Raw genomic sequence first — 17,029 nt, forward strand, 5'->3', positions numbered from 1 at the left:
TAAACGAAGTCCACAGAGAACTTGGAAGTTCCTTTAGACCACCTTATAGCCCGACGAGAAAATCCATTAATCCCAGTATTTCCCGGTCTAATCATTTAGTCCACTACCTCTCACTTTGTATCGACTCAGGCGATTAAAGCGCCAATGGCCTCGCGATTTTCTATCTTTAGGTGACGAGAGCAATTAACTCAGCGTGGTAAGGAGTATTACAGCTGGGACAATTCTCCTCTCGAGGTGTGCGCTAGTTCTTGCATGTATCAGTTTTCTCAATAATTCACTTAAAAAATAACCACGAACAGAACTGATTCCTTCATAGGTGACTCAATTCAATTCTTTTAGGAAGAAATTAGCGGCACTTAAGAAGAGGATGACTTCTCCTCATTACCTGGGATTCCCTCTTACATGATTCATTTCTTCCTAAGTTGTACTGTGACTTCCAGCAACCAGGAACTCTTTGACTTTTTGGCCGTCTTCCATTTTCACATTTTGGGCCCACTATTCTACCCGAAAATATGCCACAATATTATTTATTCACATATTTGCAGATCTTCTCTAATTGCCGTAGTTTTGATCCTTTTTAATATTTTCCAATTTTCGTTGAAAACTGTTACAGAACGAGCCAATTGAGAGAGTGTTTTGCAACAGATTATTCTGCCTTTAAAGTTAAGAGATAACTTAATTTGTTTCGGCCTGTGTTAAAGCAGCCGAGTAAAGTTTTGGTAACGTTTATTATTTATTAAAGAAAGGGAAACCACTTCAACTTCAGCTGCTTTAAGCTTTCCTAAATCGTCTTAAGGTCTAACAACTGGCTGCGAGACTCTTTGAAGCTATGAACTGATCCCTGACCCATTAGTAAGGATGTACTATCTTCTAGCTGGTGTTTATAATTTCTCTGAGAAAAAAATAAGTACATATCAGGTAAGAAACACTTGGATGGCTTTATCTAATAGAACCTTGATTGATCGACAGTTTTTCTCACGCCTCAAAGTATCTGTAATTTCCTCTCATTTTCTCATCTCTTGGCAGTTCATATAGTTTTAGATTTAAAGGTTCGCTGCCGTAAACTTATGCGAGTGTCAAATTATGATCTTTTCTGTTTGTTGCTCTCGTATTATGTTGGTTGAATTACTTCATTTGTAATTGGTTTCATTTTTTACTTCTGTATATATTTGAAATATTTTAAAATTTGGAATGTACAATTTGAATTCGAATCCAGAAGCGCACCCAAGGAGGGGCGAGAGGTTGAAACCCTCACAAAAATATGCAATGAAAAATTGTAAAAGTAAGGTACACTAATATTAAGGGAATTTCCGTTTTAGACAAAAATGAACTCTCCTACATCTGTAGAAACATGAAGCATCCTTCTTGTTAGGTGCATTCTAAAAGTTTAATCGTCTAACTTAAAAAATTGTTCGTAACTTTAGATTAGATTCTGTGGAGGGCTGACCATTCAGTCAGTTCCACTCCCGGATTTCTTGTAGCATGCTCGAGTTGGAGCACTCCTCCAGTTCTGACTTGGAGTGTTTATAGAGGAATTCCTGGATAAAGCTTGACGGTTCCAGTATTTCTTCACCAAAGGGCCAAACTCTCAGCCATTAACTTCCTTCTGAAATATCGACAAAGGCTAACTGTTGAGACAGGCCCATACGCTCCTGCAGTTTGTAGTGGCCAGTTAAAAGATTGTCGTTCGTTCGCTGCCGCAGTAAACTGATCTTTTCTGTTTTTTGCTCTCGTTTATGTTCTTGAGGTATTCTTCTGGTTGAAATCACTTTATTTGTAATTGGTTTCATTCTTTACTTCAGTATATATTTATAAATATTTTTAAATATGGAATGTACAATTTGAATTGTAAACCTTCAAAAAAGAGTGGCATTTTATATGTAAAGGGTGTAAATAAAACTTTATTACTGTTCATTGTTTTTGGTGACTGATTCATAGTTTCAATAGGATGAAAAAAATAACTGCCAGTTTCAGTCATTGATATATTTGTTATGCCGAGCTTTCGACCTAGGGACTAGGTCATCTTCAGGGCTAATTTACAAAGTAATATTTTACAACATTACAGGGTTGGCGTGTCTTCTGTCTTGTCTGTTCATGGACCGAGTGTACAGAACCGACAAGACAGAAGACACACCAACCCTCTAATGATGTAAAACAGTATATTGTAAATTAGCACTGTAGATGACCTAGTCCCAAGGTCGAAAGCTCGGCATAATAAAATTTATAATGACTGAAACTGGCATTAATTCTTCACCCTATTAAGACTTTATTATTATTGTATCAATCAAATCCTAGGCGTTTGGGTGATCGCCACGAAAAAGCACTCACCACAAAAAGGGAGAGAGAGATATTCACTCTCTCTTTTCTCGCTCGCGTACACGTAGCCTACATTAATTTCTTATTTTTTGTGTTTTTTAGTTGTCGTTATTGTTTATTTTGTTTCTTATACACAGTGTGAAGACAATAGACATTATCTAAATAGCTATTTATGCCAGTTTGATTAGGGCATTCTTTCTGTGTTTTTTACGTGCTGTTGAAATTGAAAACAGATGAATTGTTTTGATTCTGTTTGTCTGATTATTGAGCTTAAATTTTTATTCAACTGCCGATGTCAAATATTTCTCCTCTTACCTAAACTAAGAGGAAGTAATAACAGCTTTAAAAAAAATAAATATAATCGATGTGTTAACCAGAGCGATAATGATAGTGAAATGTAAGACCGTATTGATGATAGCTAACTAAAATTGATGGCTTCTGTTGGTTGCATTCTTTGTCTCTTCTAAAGGTTCGAAACTCCGCCTACCTTGCCTATCTGCTAACGACCTTAACTCCAGCCCAGTTGAGTCGTTAACTAGCCCACTTGCCGTCGCCCTCCCGTAGATAAGCCACAAAGAAAGCGAACCTACATTCAGCAAAGAAAAAAGAGGTCCCAACTACTCTAGATAAAACTGTGGAAATGGTTTAATGAGATAAAATATTGCTGGCACAGATGTTTTTATGTTATTTCCTTTTTTTTTTTTGGTCTATTTAAATGAAAACGGGGCGGAAGTGTTTTCTTATTTAGCATTGATCATTCTGATATCAATTTTATTTTAAGGTTAATAAATCATTCGACGAAGTAAATTCGGCTTTAATGTTGGCTTAAACACATTCCTTGTTCACTTCATTTTATTATTAGGGTGGAAACTTCATTAAATGTGTTAACGCTTTCAATTAACGTGCCATTACAGTGAAATGTACGACCATAATGTTTATATAATACCATCGAGAAATTAAAGAGTCGCTGAAATTCTCATTTTTAAGAAATGGACTTAAATGAAAACCACTCCAGAGATGATATTAAAGATTGCATTTCTTTCCCATTTCATGCGGTGGTACCCAGAATATGAATTAGTGTAGCTGCTATACCGAGGTGTGCGACAGAATACAGAACCCTCATCAACCTGCCATTTCCTTCTTAACAACCCTGCGGTCCTATTTTTTTGTCATGAATCCTTCAGTTTTTTTTTTTTTTTTTAACGTAATTATTGGTGAATGACGAAACGTGCGAAACTGCTTTACAGACTACTTGGACGACGCTCTAAACTGACCATTGAACTCAAACGGTTAATATACAGTACTATCCTCAAACCTATGTGGACTTACGGACTAAAGCTGTGGAGTTCAGCCAAACCTACAAACATACGGACTGTACAGGACATTTCAGTCAAAACTACTGCCGACAGATAGCTGACGCTCCTTTCTACGGTGACTAACCTCACTCTTCTCACCGACCTCAACATTCCCTTTATAGACCAACACCCTAAGACTAAATATCAAAAATTCCACACTACTCTCTCGACTAGCTCTAATCCTCTTGTACTGTCTCTCGCTTCCTCTGACATCCCTAATACTCCTCGCCGACTCAATCGCCAGTGGCCACGCGACTTCCTTGTAGGCTGAAGACCTAAACGCCATTATTCACCTATCTCTCCTCTCTCCTCTTTCTATTCTCTTCCTCACACTCTCCTCCACACATTCTCCTCTCTCCTATAGTGAGTGCTACCGCTGGGTAGTTTCTCTCCTACTGCTCTCCTCCCGCACCAGTTCATCACTCTCTCCACATTTACATCCCTAATACTTCTCGCCGACTGATTCGCCAGTGGCCCCGCGACTTTCTTGTAGGCTGAGGACCTAAACGCCATTATTCTCTTATCTCTCCTCTCTCCTCCTCCTATTCTCTTCCTCACACTCTCCTCCACACATTCTCCTCTCTCCTATAGAGAGTGCTACCGCTGGGTAGTTTCTCTCCTCCTGCTCTTGCCGCACTGGTTCATCTTATTTTCCTTCTATTTACTTATTGTATATTTTTATACAGATTGTAAATTACAAAATAAATTTAAAAAAAAGGAGTTATTGGTGAAGTAGCGCTGAATTGTTCATCACTTCCAATTGGTTAATGAGAATTAAATAAATAGACAACTCTCTATGTGTTTCTCACTGATAAGTTCTTCTGTTGGATTCCGTCATTACTTAGGGTGGTATACGTCTTACGATTTCCTCCTTAAAAGAAAGATCCTTATAAAAGATAATTATTTCCTCCCAAATCTCTTATCCTTTCTGCCATTAAAGCACTCTAAGCCTAAATCATACTTGGTGAAATATAAGCCAGTTTATCGTAGTGACGAATCGCTAAATACATTGTTAATGACAGAGAATGGAATTCATGTAATCGACAATCGCATGAATCGAATGCCACAATCGAATAGTTTTCTTTTTCTGAATGCCACAGTTAGACTTTTAGACAGTTCTGGCAAAAGTTTAGTAAAAATCCTTTTGAAGAATATTTATCAATTTAAAATGTGCAGCTTATGAGCATTCTCTTTTACACTTTAGCCATTTCTTTGAAAAGAGATTTTAACTAGAAATGGCAGGTTTATGTTTTTGTTTTCGTTGAAAGCGTCCCTCAGGAGTAACTTATAGAAAATTCTTTAAAAGCATTTTTTTTTAAAAAAAACTACGAGTATAATATATCCATCAAGCACTTTTTTTGTTTTATCTCAGTCAAGTTCTCCGGTGGTGTTCTGGAGCAAGAGGATGTTCTTTCATCTCTTTCAAGAAAAGGAGAACACGATGAATGTAGGGGGGGGGGAAAGTTCATCAAAAGCTTCAAGTAAAAATTACTATTTTTTCCTTCTTTTTTTTAAGACAGCAAGTTTTACAAGATCCTTCTTGCTTTTCATTATTCTGCTTTACAAAGAAAAAGCTGTTTGAAGTCGCACAAACGCCCCCCCCCCTAACACTCACACTCGAAAAAGAACAATAACAGTTTTATATTAAAGAATACAAATAAATATGGTAATTATTAACAAAGAAAATGATTTATTATATTTCTATGAAGGACAAAAATAAATATTTCTGTACCACATTTTCTGTATTAATAAATGATTTTCCGAAAGCACTAGCTAACGTATCTCTCTATGTACAAAAAGAAAAAAAGCATACCATAGAATCAAGTTTTCCAAATAAGATTTTAATTTTAAGCGTAAAAAGTGAAAAATCGGCATATTTTCCAAGGTTTTCCTTCACAGCATGTACGAGGTCTGTAAATTAAGTAATGAGACTGATTTTTTTAAATTTTTTTATTCGAAAAGAATTACAATTCTATATTGTCACCTTAAAAATAACTTCCTTCTGAAGCCACACAGCGCTGGAGACGTTTCTTCCACTCCTCATAGCAACAGCTCGAACTCCGATACTGGAATAGCCTTCAGCTGGTCGGTTACAGCCGTTTGAATGTTTTCCACTGTCCCAAAATGAGTTCCCTTGAGGTGATTTTTGCAACTTCGGGAAGAGAAAAAAAGTCACAAGGACTCAGGAGTCAGGCGAATAAGGAGGCTGAGGAGCCACAGGAATGTTTTTACAGGGCCAAAAACTCTGGTTTATTGAAATTACTGTGTGACAAGGAGCATTATCGTGATGCAACACCCACGTTTCTTGGATCGTACTCAAACACCCAAGGACTCGTCACCAGTAATGGACACGTTCCAGAAAATGAGGGTCATTTGTTCAAGGGAACTCATTTTGGGACAGTGGAAAACATTCAAACGGCTGTAACCGAGACCAGCTGAAGGCTATTCCAGTATCGGAGTTCGAGCACTGCTATGGGAAGTGGAAGAAACGTCTCCAGCGCTGTGTGGCTTACGAGGGTCGTTTGAAAAGTCCGTGCAAAAATAAAAACTACTTAATTTTTTGGGGTAAACCTTTTTTATTTTTCAACATAGTCTCCTTTTAGGCTTATACACTTCGTCCAACGCTGCTCTAGTTTGTTGATCCCTTCCGAATAATAAGATTTGTCCAAGTCTGAAAAATAGCCATTCGTTTCTGCAATCACCTCCTCGTTTGAATAAAATCTTTTTCCCGCCAGCCATTTCTTCATATTGGGGAACAAATAGTAGTCCAAGGGAGCCAAGTCTGGAGAATAGGGGGGATGTGAAACGAGTTGGAACCCTATTTCCATTAATTTTGCGACCACAACTGCTGAGGTGTGAGCTGGTGCGTTGACGTGATGGAAAAGGACTTTTTTGTGGGCCAATCGTGGGCGTTTTTCTTGCAGCACGGTTTTCAAACGGTCCAATAACGATGAATAATATGCACCTGTAATAGTTTTACCCTTTTCCAGATAGTCGATGAGGATTATTCCTTGCGAATCCCAAAAGGCAGTCGCCATAATCTTTCCGGCCGAAGGAACGGTCTTCGCCTTTTTTGGCGCAGATTCCCTCTTGGTAACCCATTGTTTAGATTGTTCTTTGGTCTCAGGAGTGTAGTGATGTATCCATGTTTCATCCACAGTGACGAAACGACGCTTAAAGTCCTGCGGATACTTCTGGAACAGCTGCAAACCGTCCTTGCAACACTTCACACGATTTCGTTTTTGGTCAAGCGTGAGCAATCGCGGCACCCATCTTGCGGATAGCTTTGTCATGTCCAAATGTTGATGCAAAATATTATGTACCCGTTCATTCGAGATGCCCACAGCATTAGCAATCTCACGCACCTTCACTCTTCTGTCATCCATCACCATATCATGGATTTTATCAATGATTTCTGGAGTAGTAACCTCAACAGGGCGTCCAGATCGTTCAGCGTCACTTGTGCCCATATGGCCACTCCGAAAATTTTGAAACCACTTATAAACTGTTCTAATCGAAGGTGTAGAGTCACCATAATGTTTATCAAGCTTCTCTTTAGTCTCCTGAGGCGTTTTGCCTTTCATAAAGTAGTGTTTAATCAACACACGAAATTCTTTTTCGTCCATTTTTTGAAAATCACTCGACGACTTCCTCGATTCAAACGAATGCCAAACACAAAGAAATAGACCGATCTGGCTGAAACTTGGTGTGTGTTCTTCCAAGAGATGCTAACTAAACATAACCTCGATACGCGCCAGTAGTGCTATCTCTCTGACTTTGCACGGACTTTTCAAACGACCCTCGTAAGAAGGAAGTTATTTTGAAGATGACAATATAGAATTGTAATTCTTTTTGAATAAAAAAATTTTAAAAAATCAGTCTCATTACTTAATTTACAGACCTCGTATTAATTCCTCCCTCCCAGATGCATGGCCTATATTGCCCGTTTTTCTTAAATACTATTCAATCAGGTATTATTGCATTCTTTAAGAAAGTTAGAACGACGACAATTACAGCAAAAAAAAAAGAAACGTGTTTACTCCAGCTTTTATTTTTTCGTTCGTTTAACAAGAAAAATATTTCCTAAAAACACGTGTTTTCCCTTTTAGAACCATTTTTATTTTTTAAAATTTTGCACGAAACTATTAATTTAAGGCCAACTGGCTTGTAATTATAACTCACTGGTAATTTGACCTCCAACAAATGGAGGAGTCTACAAACAGTAAAAGATGGAAGCAAATTCTTTATCCGATATCTAACTAAAAATTTTTTACTGAATAGCTTTTATTTTTGTGTAAATAAAAAAAAAAAAAATCTCACGGACGTCATCGCTGAAATAAGAAAATTTGATCATGAAGTTATAGTTCAAACTAAATACTCCTCCTGCGATATACAAGGTTATATTATATTAACATATAAAAAAGCACAAAGAAGCTACAGATCATGCGCAATACAATTTAGAGATTTTGGTTTGTCCTTCAGGTAACAGCAGTTTTTTTTTTTCATTTCCCCCCCTCTTTGTTTGCATACTTTGTTTACTAATCAATCTGGAAATATTATTTACAGAATAAACTCATCAACTTTATCCGGCACTTTAAAAAGTATTTTTTGTATGAGATGCCTTGTGTGTGCTTCAAGAACAACAAATAGTGACTAAAAACCCAAAATTGTATATTACGTTTCACTTCCTTTAATGTGTAAATACCCTCCAAAGGCGGCGCAATTACTTGTACAATTGGCGGGAGAAAGCAAAGTGGCCGCTGTTTGGAGGTGGCCGTTAGAAGGAGGTAGGCAAGTTTCATAATGAAAAAATATGAGTTTTTTTTCCAAACATCTATTTAAAAATTGTTTATTATTAATAGATTTAAAAACGTGCATAATTGCATAATTATTGCAGCTATATATGATATGCATCAGATTTTTCTTATATTATCCAAAAAAAATGTATCAAAAAAACTACATATTATTGACTTATTTAATAGTTTTTATAGTAATCATCACATTTATTCATAACAATAATAATTTATGGTAAAATTATCATCATACTATCATCTATTATTAGAAAAATAGGAACAAACCTTTCGGCAAGTTGTGACGATGGCTCGATTTGGTTTTTACAAAATCTTCCAACACATTTATTTTCTCTTCTAGAGTTAATCACTTTCGTTTGAGAGATATATCGGGAAAAATAATATTGTTCGTCCAAAGTAATATTGAAAAATGATTAAAATGGTACAAAATGTATGGAGATTTTATATAGGAAAAACTTTAGGAAAAACCAGGAAAAACAAAAACAAAAACTTGAGAGGGGATAATTATTTTTATCACGGTGTGAAACGAACTTTTAATAATTAGGTGATCGTTGGTGGGAGGTGAAACATTTAATCCGTTCCCCAAAATCAATGTCCGTGGTCGCTATGTAGAGGGTCCGTTAGACGGAGCTTCTTTTATATCTGTACCTCGGAAGGAAAAGGCACCATGTCACAAAAAGTAAATTTTACAGGGGAGCCAAATAAAGATATTTTTCCAAATTCATTTTTTGTTCCACTTTTCCGGTTATACTCTTTCCTGTACTTCTCATCGTAATTATTACATTAGGTACGGCCACTTTAACTCCCATATTTTCATCTCCATTGTGAAAAAATTTATGTCCATGTAGTGCCTTTTACCCTTAAGCAATGAAGTATCATAGCGCTTTTTAAAAATACATAAATCGCTTAATAGTAAACATAGGACATCGTGCTTTACACCTGTAGAAAGAGCAACAAAAAATTTGTAAAATGATGCCAAAATCTGAAAATCGAAAAAAATGGACATGGTGCCTTTTCCCTCCGAGGTACAGATATAGAAAGTGGTATAGGGGTAAAAACGGGGTAATCCAAAAACTGTCCGTAAATGGAGGTGGTCGCTAGTGAGAGTGCCCTTTATGGGAGGCTCGACTGTACTAAAATCCGTAATTGGACGAAATTTATGCCTTGAGATTAGTAAGTAGTATAACTACTTTAAGAGTGAATGTGTGCGTAGTAGGCGTAGTAGTCAACTGGAAAATTTGTTTATTTCCCAAAATGTCTGCCAAAAAATTTAAGTTAAATAAAAACCACTTTGAAAGTTTAGAGCTAGAAAAAAAAGCTGAAGACAAAGCAATCTTCACCCAATCCCTAGAGAGCTTCTAAATCCTGTCAAGAAACACCCAAAATTCCCTGGCGTACAAATAAATATTAGAATGTTGGGGGAAAAAAAAACTTTGTCAAGTTGCCGTCGATCGCTGGCTTCATCATCGTCGGCTTCAAGCCTTCATCCACGTCAGTTATTGTGCTTGAAGATAAGCCGGATTTCTCACACTGGAAACATGCTCCATTATGCTCTTTGCCATTCATTCCTAATGTTACACTTCTTACATCCAAATTCCATTACCCTCAAGTGTATATAGGTGTAAGTATCTCTTGTGCCCACTCTTCATATCGTCCTCTTGATTCTTCCTCTCTTCTCAGGTTCCTCTTCTAGCCACATTGTACGCGTAAGAATCTGATAATCCTCTTTCTCTGATACCATATAATAACCTCCATTCTTTTCTTTCAAAATATTTATTTTTTTCTTTTCATTTTTAAGTTCTCCTATACAGGCAAAAAAAAAAACAGAATATTTGCACGATCGTGGTACTTCCCGTAAGAGGGAAAGAGCAGGAAACAAGCTTTTGTTTAGAACATCTATTTGTGAATAGAAATCAGTGTTGGCTATTGGTTACTAAATAGTAAACTCGAGTGTCTAGACAGTGACCTAGTATGATGCGAGATATTATGACAACATTAACAGTGAACAACAGTTAGTGTTGTTTTAACTTTGTTCTATATTACTGGTGCTGTTGTATGTTGATCTTGTCGATTGATACACACTGAATATAATCTCCGATCGTCCTTCAAATGTAATTATTGCTGGATATATCCAGTCCTACAATACGTCATCAAACTTCTGTTCCAATCATGATGTACATTTTACTGTTCTCTTCATTCTAACCATATATCGTATATATATCTCTTTCTCTTGCTCCATTTCTGTGTATGAGTTTTGGGCCAGTGCACACGTTGCCAGGCCCACAACACTAAAACACACATCACGCACCAAATTATATATGTATAACACATCCCAGTCAATTGCTATGCCGCTTGGAGGGAACAAATAAATGTTGTCGACTAATTGAACTATCACTGGGGCATTTTTTCTAGCACAGCATTAAAATAATCAGTGTAATAAAGATTTTTTTTTTTTTTAACGTTATTATTTAAGTATTTATTACATTTAAAAATTAGTAATTTCGAAACTTAACCTATGTAACAAAAGACTCATATCTAGTAACTGCGACCTACTTGATCATAAGTATGGGGATCGACTAAAAGTACCAACTCTCTACGCCCCCAGACTTTACAGTCAGAAAATACTATCCTCCACAAGGAGATTGAAGAGAAGATGGCCTCTCGTGATCTACTCTGAGAGCAAAGCCCGTTACTGGAGTGACACCACTGGGTGCCTTCTCCACTCATGATTTTCACGTACTTTTTTTGTCAGGTATTACATTAGCTCGTTGCAGCAGTAAATTCCAATAAAAAATTAGTAATCAAAATTTTCATGAAAAATTAATGAGTTTCCATTTTTAATTCTGTCTTCTATCCCCTTGTAAGTTAGAAGTACGGAACATAATTATTTATGACAACAATATGACCTATATAACCCTCGTTTTGACACAACCAAATGAACGCTATTGTTATATTATTGGCAATATTGTTGCAGACAAAAAACCACAAGTTGATATTTTCCTGATGATTATTCAATTACAAATAAAAATAAATAAAGGCAAATAAATAAAAAAAGGAAATTCTTTCATCATCAGCACCACCACTGTGCACAATAGTATTACATTGTTAACACATTGACATCAGTACGCACAAATTTATTCTAAAATATATTCAGTAAATGACAATGACAATGCTTGGTGAATAATAATACTAGGACCAACATTCATACTCCATACATACATAATATTTCCATCTTATGAAAATATTATACCGTTCATTTCCCCAGGGATATCAAAGGATAATTCACATTTACTGCTGCTATAGTTACAGGAGCTGGCCGCTTATATACTCGTATTTATGTATTTCGGCAACTTGGTTTTCATTTATTTTTATTTTCTTTATATATTTGTATCAAATTTAAAAGCATTCCAGCTACTGAGAATTGTATTCAGAATAAAGTAACTGATACCATATTTAAAATGAAAACCATATCTACGAGCCCATTAGATGAGACAACAGTAACTTCGTTGTTCTCACTTACACTTTATGCTGGTGGCGGATTACACTATTGTACCGAAGAGCAAATTCTATGGAGGGGACTAAGCAGGTTTTTTATATCTGTAGAATCCCCTAAAAATCCTTTATTTTTCATAAAAGTCACAGGAATACTCACGGGGCTTTAAATATACTTCGTTCAGGAAGTGTAAAGAAAAACCGTTCCAGGTTTTTCCGAGAAAAAAAATCAACTAAAAAAACTTGGAAAACAAAATTCATGAAATACGCACACTTCCGGTGGAATTAGAGCGACCAAAAAAAAAATAGATCCAGAATGACGAAGATAATCCTTACGGAAGTGGAAGCAGTTTCCTGCAATTTTTTTTTGAGATTTTTCATTTCCAAAAAAGGTTTTTCATCCAATAATATCATTTTGTGCAGTTTGTGTTTTCCTCTCAGGGCTGAAGGAGTTTATTGACAAATATAATTTATTGTATCATACATAATACATAATTTAGTAGTAATTGCCTATTTTTTCAGGCGGCCTTTACGTCCAACTAGCAATTAGGTTTCGTGGACGGAAGCGACTATCAAACATACTTTACTGTAAATTTCTTTTATTAACCTTTAAATAAAATCCAAGGCCTAAGACCGGGAATCGAACCCAGTACCACAATGCATATTAGCTTTGCAGGTCTCGCCTCTAAACCGCTCGGCTACCGTGGCGCCTAATACATAATTTATATTACATGGTTTCTAAAACGATTCTACACCAATTACAACTAATCGCTATTGCAATAATACGATATTACAATAATCTCTTATTGTTCAACTTAAAGTGCAGTGAAGATTGAATGACATTCGATCAAATGAAAGATATCCAAAAATGGGACGACTCAAGAAACAAAATTCAGTATCTCCAGCAAACTCTCTTTCTTTGCAATAGATTTCTTGTAGCCTTCTGATCAGATCTTCCATTCTGTTCTAATATTCTGCGAGGATTCATTCCAACGTGAACTAGAACACATCTAGCTGTTATTATGGCTGAAGATATGAGACTAGGAGGTGCCGAGAGCTGTGCTTAGAATTGGTTTAACACCCCCCCCCCCGCGCGCACGGACCAATATTGATTATTGACCTAAAGGATATCTCACCGCTATCGGGAATCTTCCTCCTGCAGCTGGACGATCGCAATTAAGGTAGATTCTCACACATAGATCCAGTAGTAGTTCATACAACGCTAAACAACACCTGGATGACCACTAACACAAACTCGTTTCCACGCTACCATAAGAGATATTGTTCTTCAGATTGTTTCTCATCTTCTATCCTAAACATTTTCTCATTCTATCGCGCTCTTTCTCCCTCCTCTGATTTCTCTTACTCTTCTCCAAGTGCTGTACTTCTTCTACGCGCTACTTGTTCCTCCATCCACAGCCAAAAACTTCTCTCTTTTTGTTACAAGAGATGCGCCATTTCTTCTTCATCTTCTTCTGTCTTCCTTTCTTCTCCTTAAAAACCTTCCGGAAACCCTCCCCTACACACTTCTCTCTGCTTCACTTCCAAAACCCTTTATCCGCCCTCCTCCAAAGCTTTGCACACGATTAGATTGTGTGACAATTCTCCCAACTAACTTTATAATTGAATTCTTGGCCATCCCTTCGGAGGACACAGTTCCCACTTCTAACTAATTTAAACAATGACAATTGACACTCTCTTTTTTTTTTGTCATCGAGAGAGAGAGTGGGAGAGAGGAAAGAGAGGATTATTGTTTTTATCGATGGCATTGAGATTAAAAACTTTATTCAATCGCTTTTTGCAGCTTATTAAAATTGTTCCTAATTATTTCTAACATCTATTTTCAAGCAGTATTTTTAGTAGATAAAATAATGTTTTAGGCGAGTTTTATCGCCCTATCAGGATGGATTAGTTTAGAACAAGGAGAAGATTATGTTCTCCTGGCACTGCAGCAAAAGGAGGATTATTCTGTGGATCGTTTGTAAAAAGAAATACCTCTCTCTCATTTTGTGGGAGGTACTAGGCTTTCCCACCATTCATTTTGCGTCTTATCTCCAACGATCTCTTAAGTGCCAGGTCTCTTATCAAAAACTAGTGATTCTAAGGCAATCTGGCAGGTAATAAATAAAAGAGCACAACCTCTTCTTACGTGACAATCCCCTGGACATGTACAGCGACTGGGCAATCTGCAGAGTTGTTTTCTGAGCTTATCACGCCCTATAAAAAGGCATAAGGCCAAGTTAACTTGGCACAGGTACTCTCGGCTTTAAGTGGTGTTCCTAATATATTTGAAAAATGGTAAGAAGCAGCAGATTGGGGGGTGGTGGAGAGGAAGAGAGAGGAATTCAATCTTTGTACGAATATAATAAAACCTAAAATGTTCTGTGAAGTGGAAAACATCAGAAACATGCTGCAAAGAGCTAACCCCCCTCGCTGAACCTGAACTGTATGCACGCAGGGAAATGCTGGAAGAATATTTGATCTTGATTAAACACGAGGATATGATACTCTACCCCTGCTGCGTTAACTTTATACATGTAACGACCTATGCCACCGCAATCTAACTCCCCCTTACATGCTGTTAGTTGCCAACACAATACCACAACATCAAACATATTACTAATTTTCTGCAACATTTACTTTTACCTGTAATAAATGTAATATATACTTTACTTATTGCTTTTAAATACAATATTACAAGACCGTTGCCAACTCGTTTGGTGAGTAAGTTTCGTGTGTTATCTAATAAAATGCTATATATCTTCTCTTATTATATTTTATGCTCCAAAAGAGAGCAAAAAAAAGTTATGATGAATTCTCAGTTTTTTAAACATTTTATTGTTACAACAGGTGGTCGCTAATAATATCAAGATATTTCGTATTTTATTATAGAAATCAAAATATGAAGAGCTATAGAGTACAGAGTTATACTATCCAACATTACTTATATGTGTTGCACTAAGATAATTGTGTGGCCATGAACTGTCCTTTCAGCACCACATGATTCTTGTGTTTAAATTCTCAGGACAACATACTTTCCCTTAACTTGGAAATTCTCTGTAATAAAAATGATACCGAAACCTAATAAACCTTTACACCTTCCAACCTCTTACCGACCTATTAGTTTGCTACCGATTATGGGAAAAATATTAGAAAAACTTCTACTTAAACGCATCTACCCTATTCTGGAATCTGCGACTGTAATTCCAACACATCAGTTTGGCTTTAGGCAACAGCACAGCACTATTCACCAGTGTCACAGAGTAGTAGACGCCATTGCTTCCTCTCTGGAGCGGAAACAATATTGCTGTGTGGCCTTTCTCGATGTGGCACAGGCCTTTGATCGAGACTGGCACCCAGGACTATTGTGGAAGTTAAAGAGTGCTCTTCCATCAACTTATTACTTGATTATACTATCATTTCTTACCGACCGCTTCTTTAAGATAAGTTGTGGATCTGCCTCTTCCGACTACTTTCTGGCACGGGCTGGTGTACCTCAAGGAAGTATTCTCGGACCGCTTCTCTATACTGTGTACACATCTGACCTACCAACTGACTCAAACACACTGCTCTGCACTTACGCTGACGATACTGCTATTCTCTCTTCTAACTCAGACGCCACTACAGCCTCCTCTCATCTACAATATCATCTAAACAAACTTGAACCATGGGCCAAAAAGTGGAGAGTCAAATTCAATACTCAAAAGTGCGAACAGATAACTTTTACTCTGCGTCGTAATTCTTGTCCTACTTTAAATTTTAACTCACTTCCTCTTCCTTCTGCTAATTTAGTTCGCTACCTTGGGATGTACATTGACAAAAGATTAACATGGAATCCACACACTAAACTGAAAAGACTCGAACTCAACCGACGAAACAAATTACTACTGCGACTAATTGGCAGACAATCCAAACTACCACTGGAACATAAACGACTAATATACAACAGTGTACTTAAACCGATCTGGACTTACGGACTTGAGCTGTGGGGTTCAACCAAACATTCCAATTCACAAAGAATACAGTCCTTCCAATCAAAAATTCTCCGACAGATTACGAATTCTCCATTTTATGTCTCTAACTCTACCCTCCATAACGATCTCAAAATCTCATACATAACTGACGAATCTAAATCTAAGTATAGAAAATTCTTTGACTCTCTTCCATTCTGTACCAATCCTCTTGTTCTAAATCTCGCCTCCACAACGATTCCAGATCGTCCTACACGACGATTGCAACGCTGTTGGCCTCGTGACAATCTCCAGTAATGTAAGAAACTCCAGCGAGAGTGTTGCCGGTGGGAGGCAGCTTCTCTCCTCAAGTTGATCCAGTCAGGAAGACTTCCTTTATCGTATTCACTTATTACGAATTTTATTCTTTGTAGATTGTGAATAGCAAATAAATTAAAAAAAAAAAAAATTCTCTGAATTAGCAATTTAATAAGATTTTACAAAAAACGTGCCAATAAATAGTTTAATTATTATATTATTACGTTTTTTAACTGGAGACTCTTACTAGACAATAAATGGGTTCCAGCTCATATAACAAGCCAAACATTTATCATAATTAATTCCGCAGCACTATAAATCACAATATTAAATATTACTAATAAAATGAAAAATACACAATGTTCTCTCAGTTCACTACTTTTTAACTCTAAACTAATGATCAGGACTTAAATCCTTGGGTCTTTTAGGTCCACTTTATGTACTCTTCGCAACGATCTGGAATTAATCCTTCGCAACCTCCAAGCGGTCATTTGGAGAACATGATGTATCTGTTCTTTTTCTAGAAATGACGCCAACCAATTGGGTTACAATGCAGTCCATCCTTTATATTAATCCATATATACATCCCTTGTTCCTGTTGGCCAAATTTTGAATACTACTCTAATGATTCATCACGATCCAGGTCTCCACAATTCATTACTGAGTCTCAGCTACTTCAAGGATGATGTCACATAATTCTGTTCGGCAGTGGACTGTCCATTTCTAATGACATGGACTGTGGCAATGGTGCTCACAAATCCATTTGATACTGAGCGGATACTTTTCA

At 36.8% G+C, this 17,029-nt stretch overlaps 1 protein-coding gene across 2 annotated transcripts in view; it reads left to right on the top strand.

The window, feature by feature from the left end:
• The window catches only part of LOC141451453 (uncharacterized), a 167,362-nt gene that overhangs the window by 16,929 nt on the left and 133,404 nt on the right, over positions 1-17,029 (top strand). Inside the window, exon 1 of one of the 2 annotated variants that reach the window (XM_074122851.1) lies at positions 8,241-8,458. The exons of the other annotated variant lie outside the window; for it this stretch is intronic. Coding sequence (XP_073978952.1) covers positions 8,365-8,458 — 94 coding nt within the window. The 5' untranslated portion in view covers positions 8,241-8,364. Of the gene's footprint in view, positions 1-8,240; positions 8,459-17,029 lie in introns of those variants that run through there. 2 annotated transcript variants of the gene reach the window in all.

The sequence above is a fragment of the Rhodnius prolixus genome, unplaced genomic scaffold (assembly GCF_049639745.1).
Source record: "Rhodnius prolixus isolate KJV_2025 unplaced genomic scaffold, Rpr scaffold_8, whole genome shotgun sequence".
In the NCBI taxonomy this organism is placed as follows: domain Eukaryota; kingdom Metazoa; phylum Arthropoda; class Insecta; order Hemiptera; family Reduviidae; genus Rhodnius; species Rhodnius prolixus.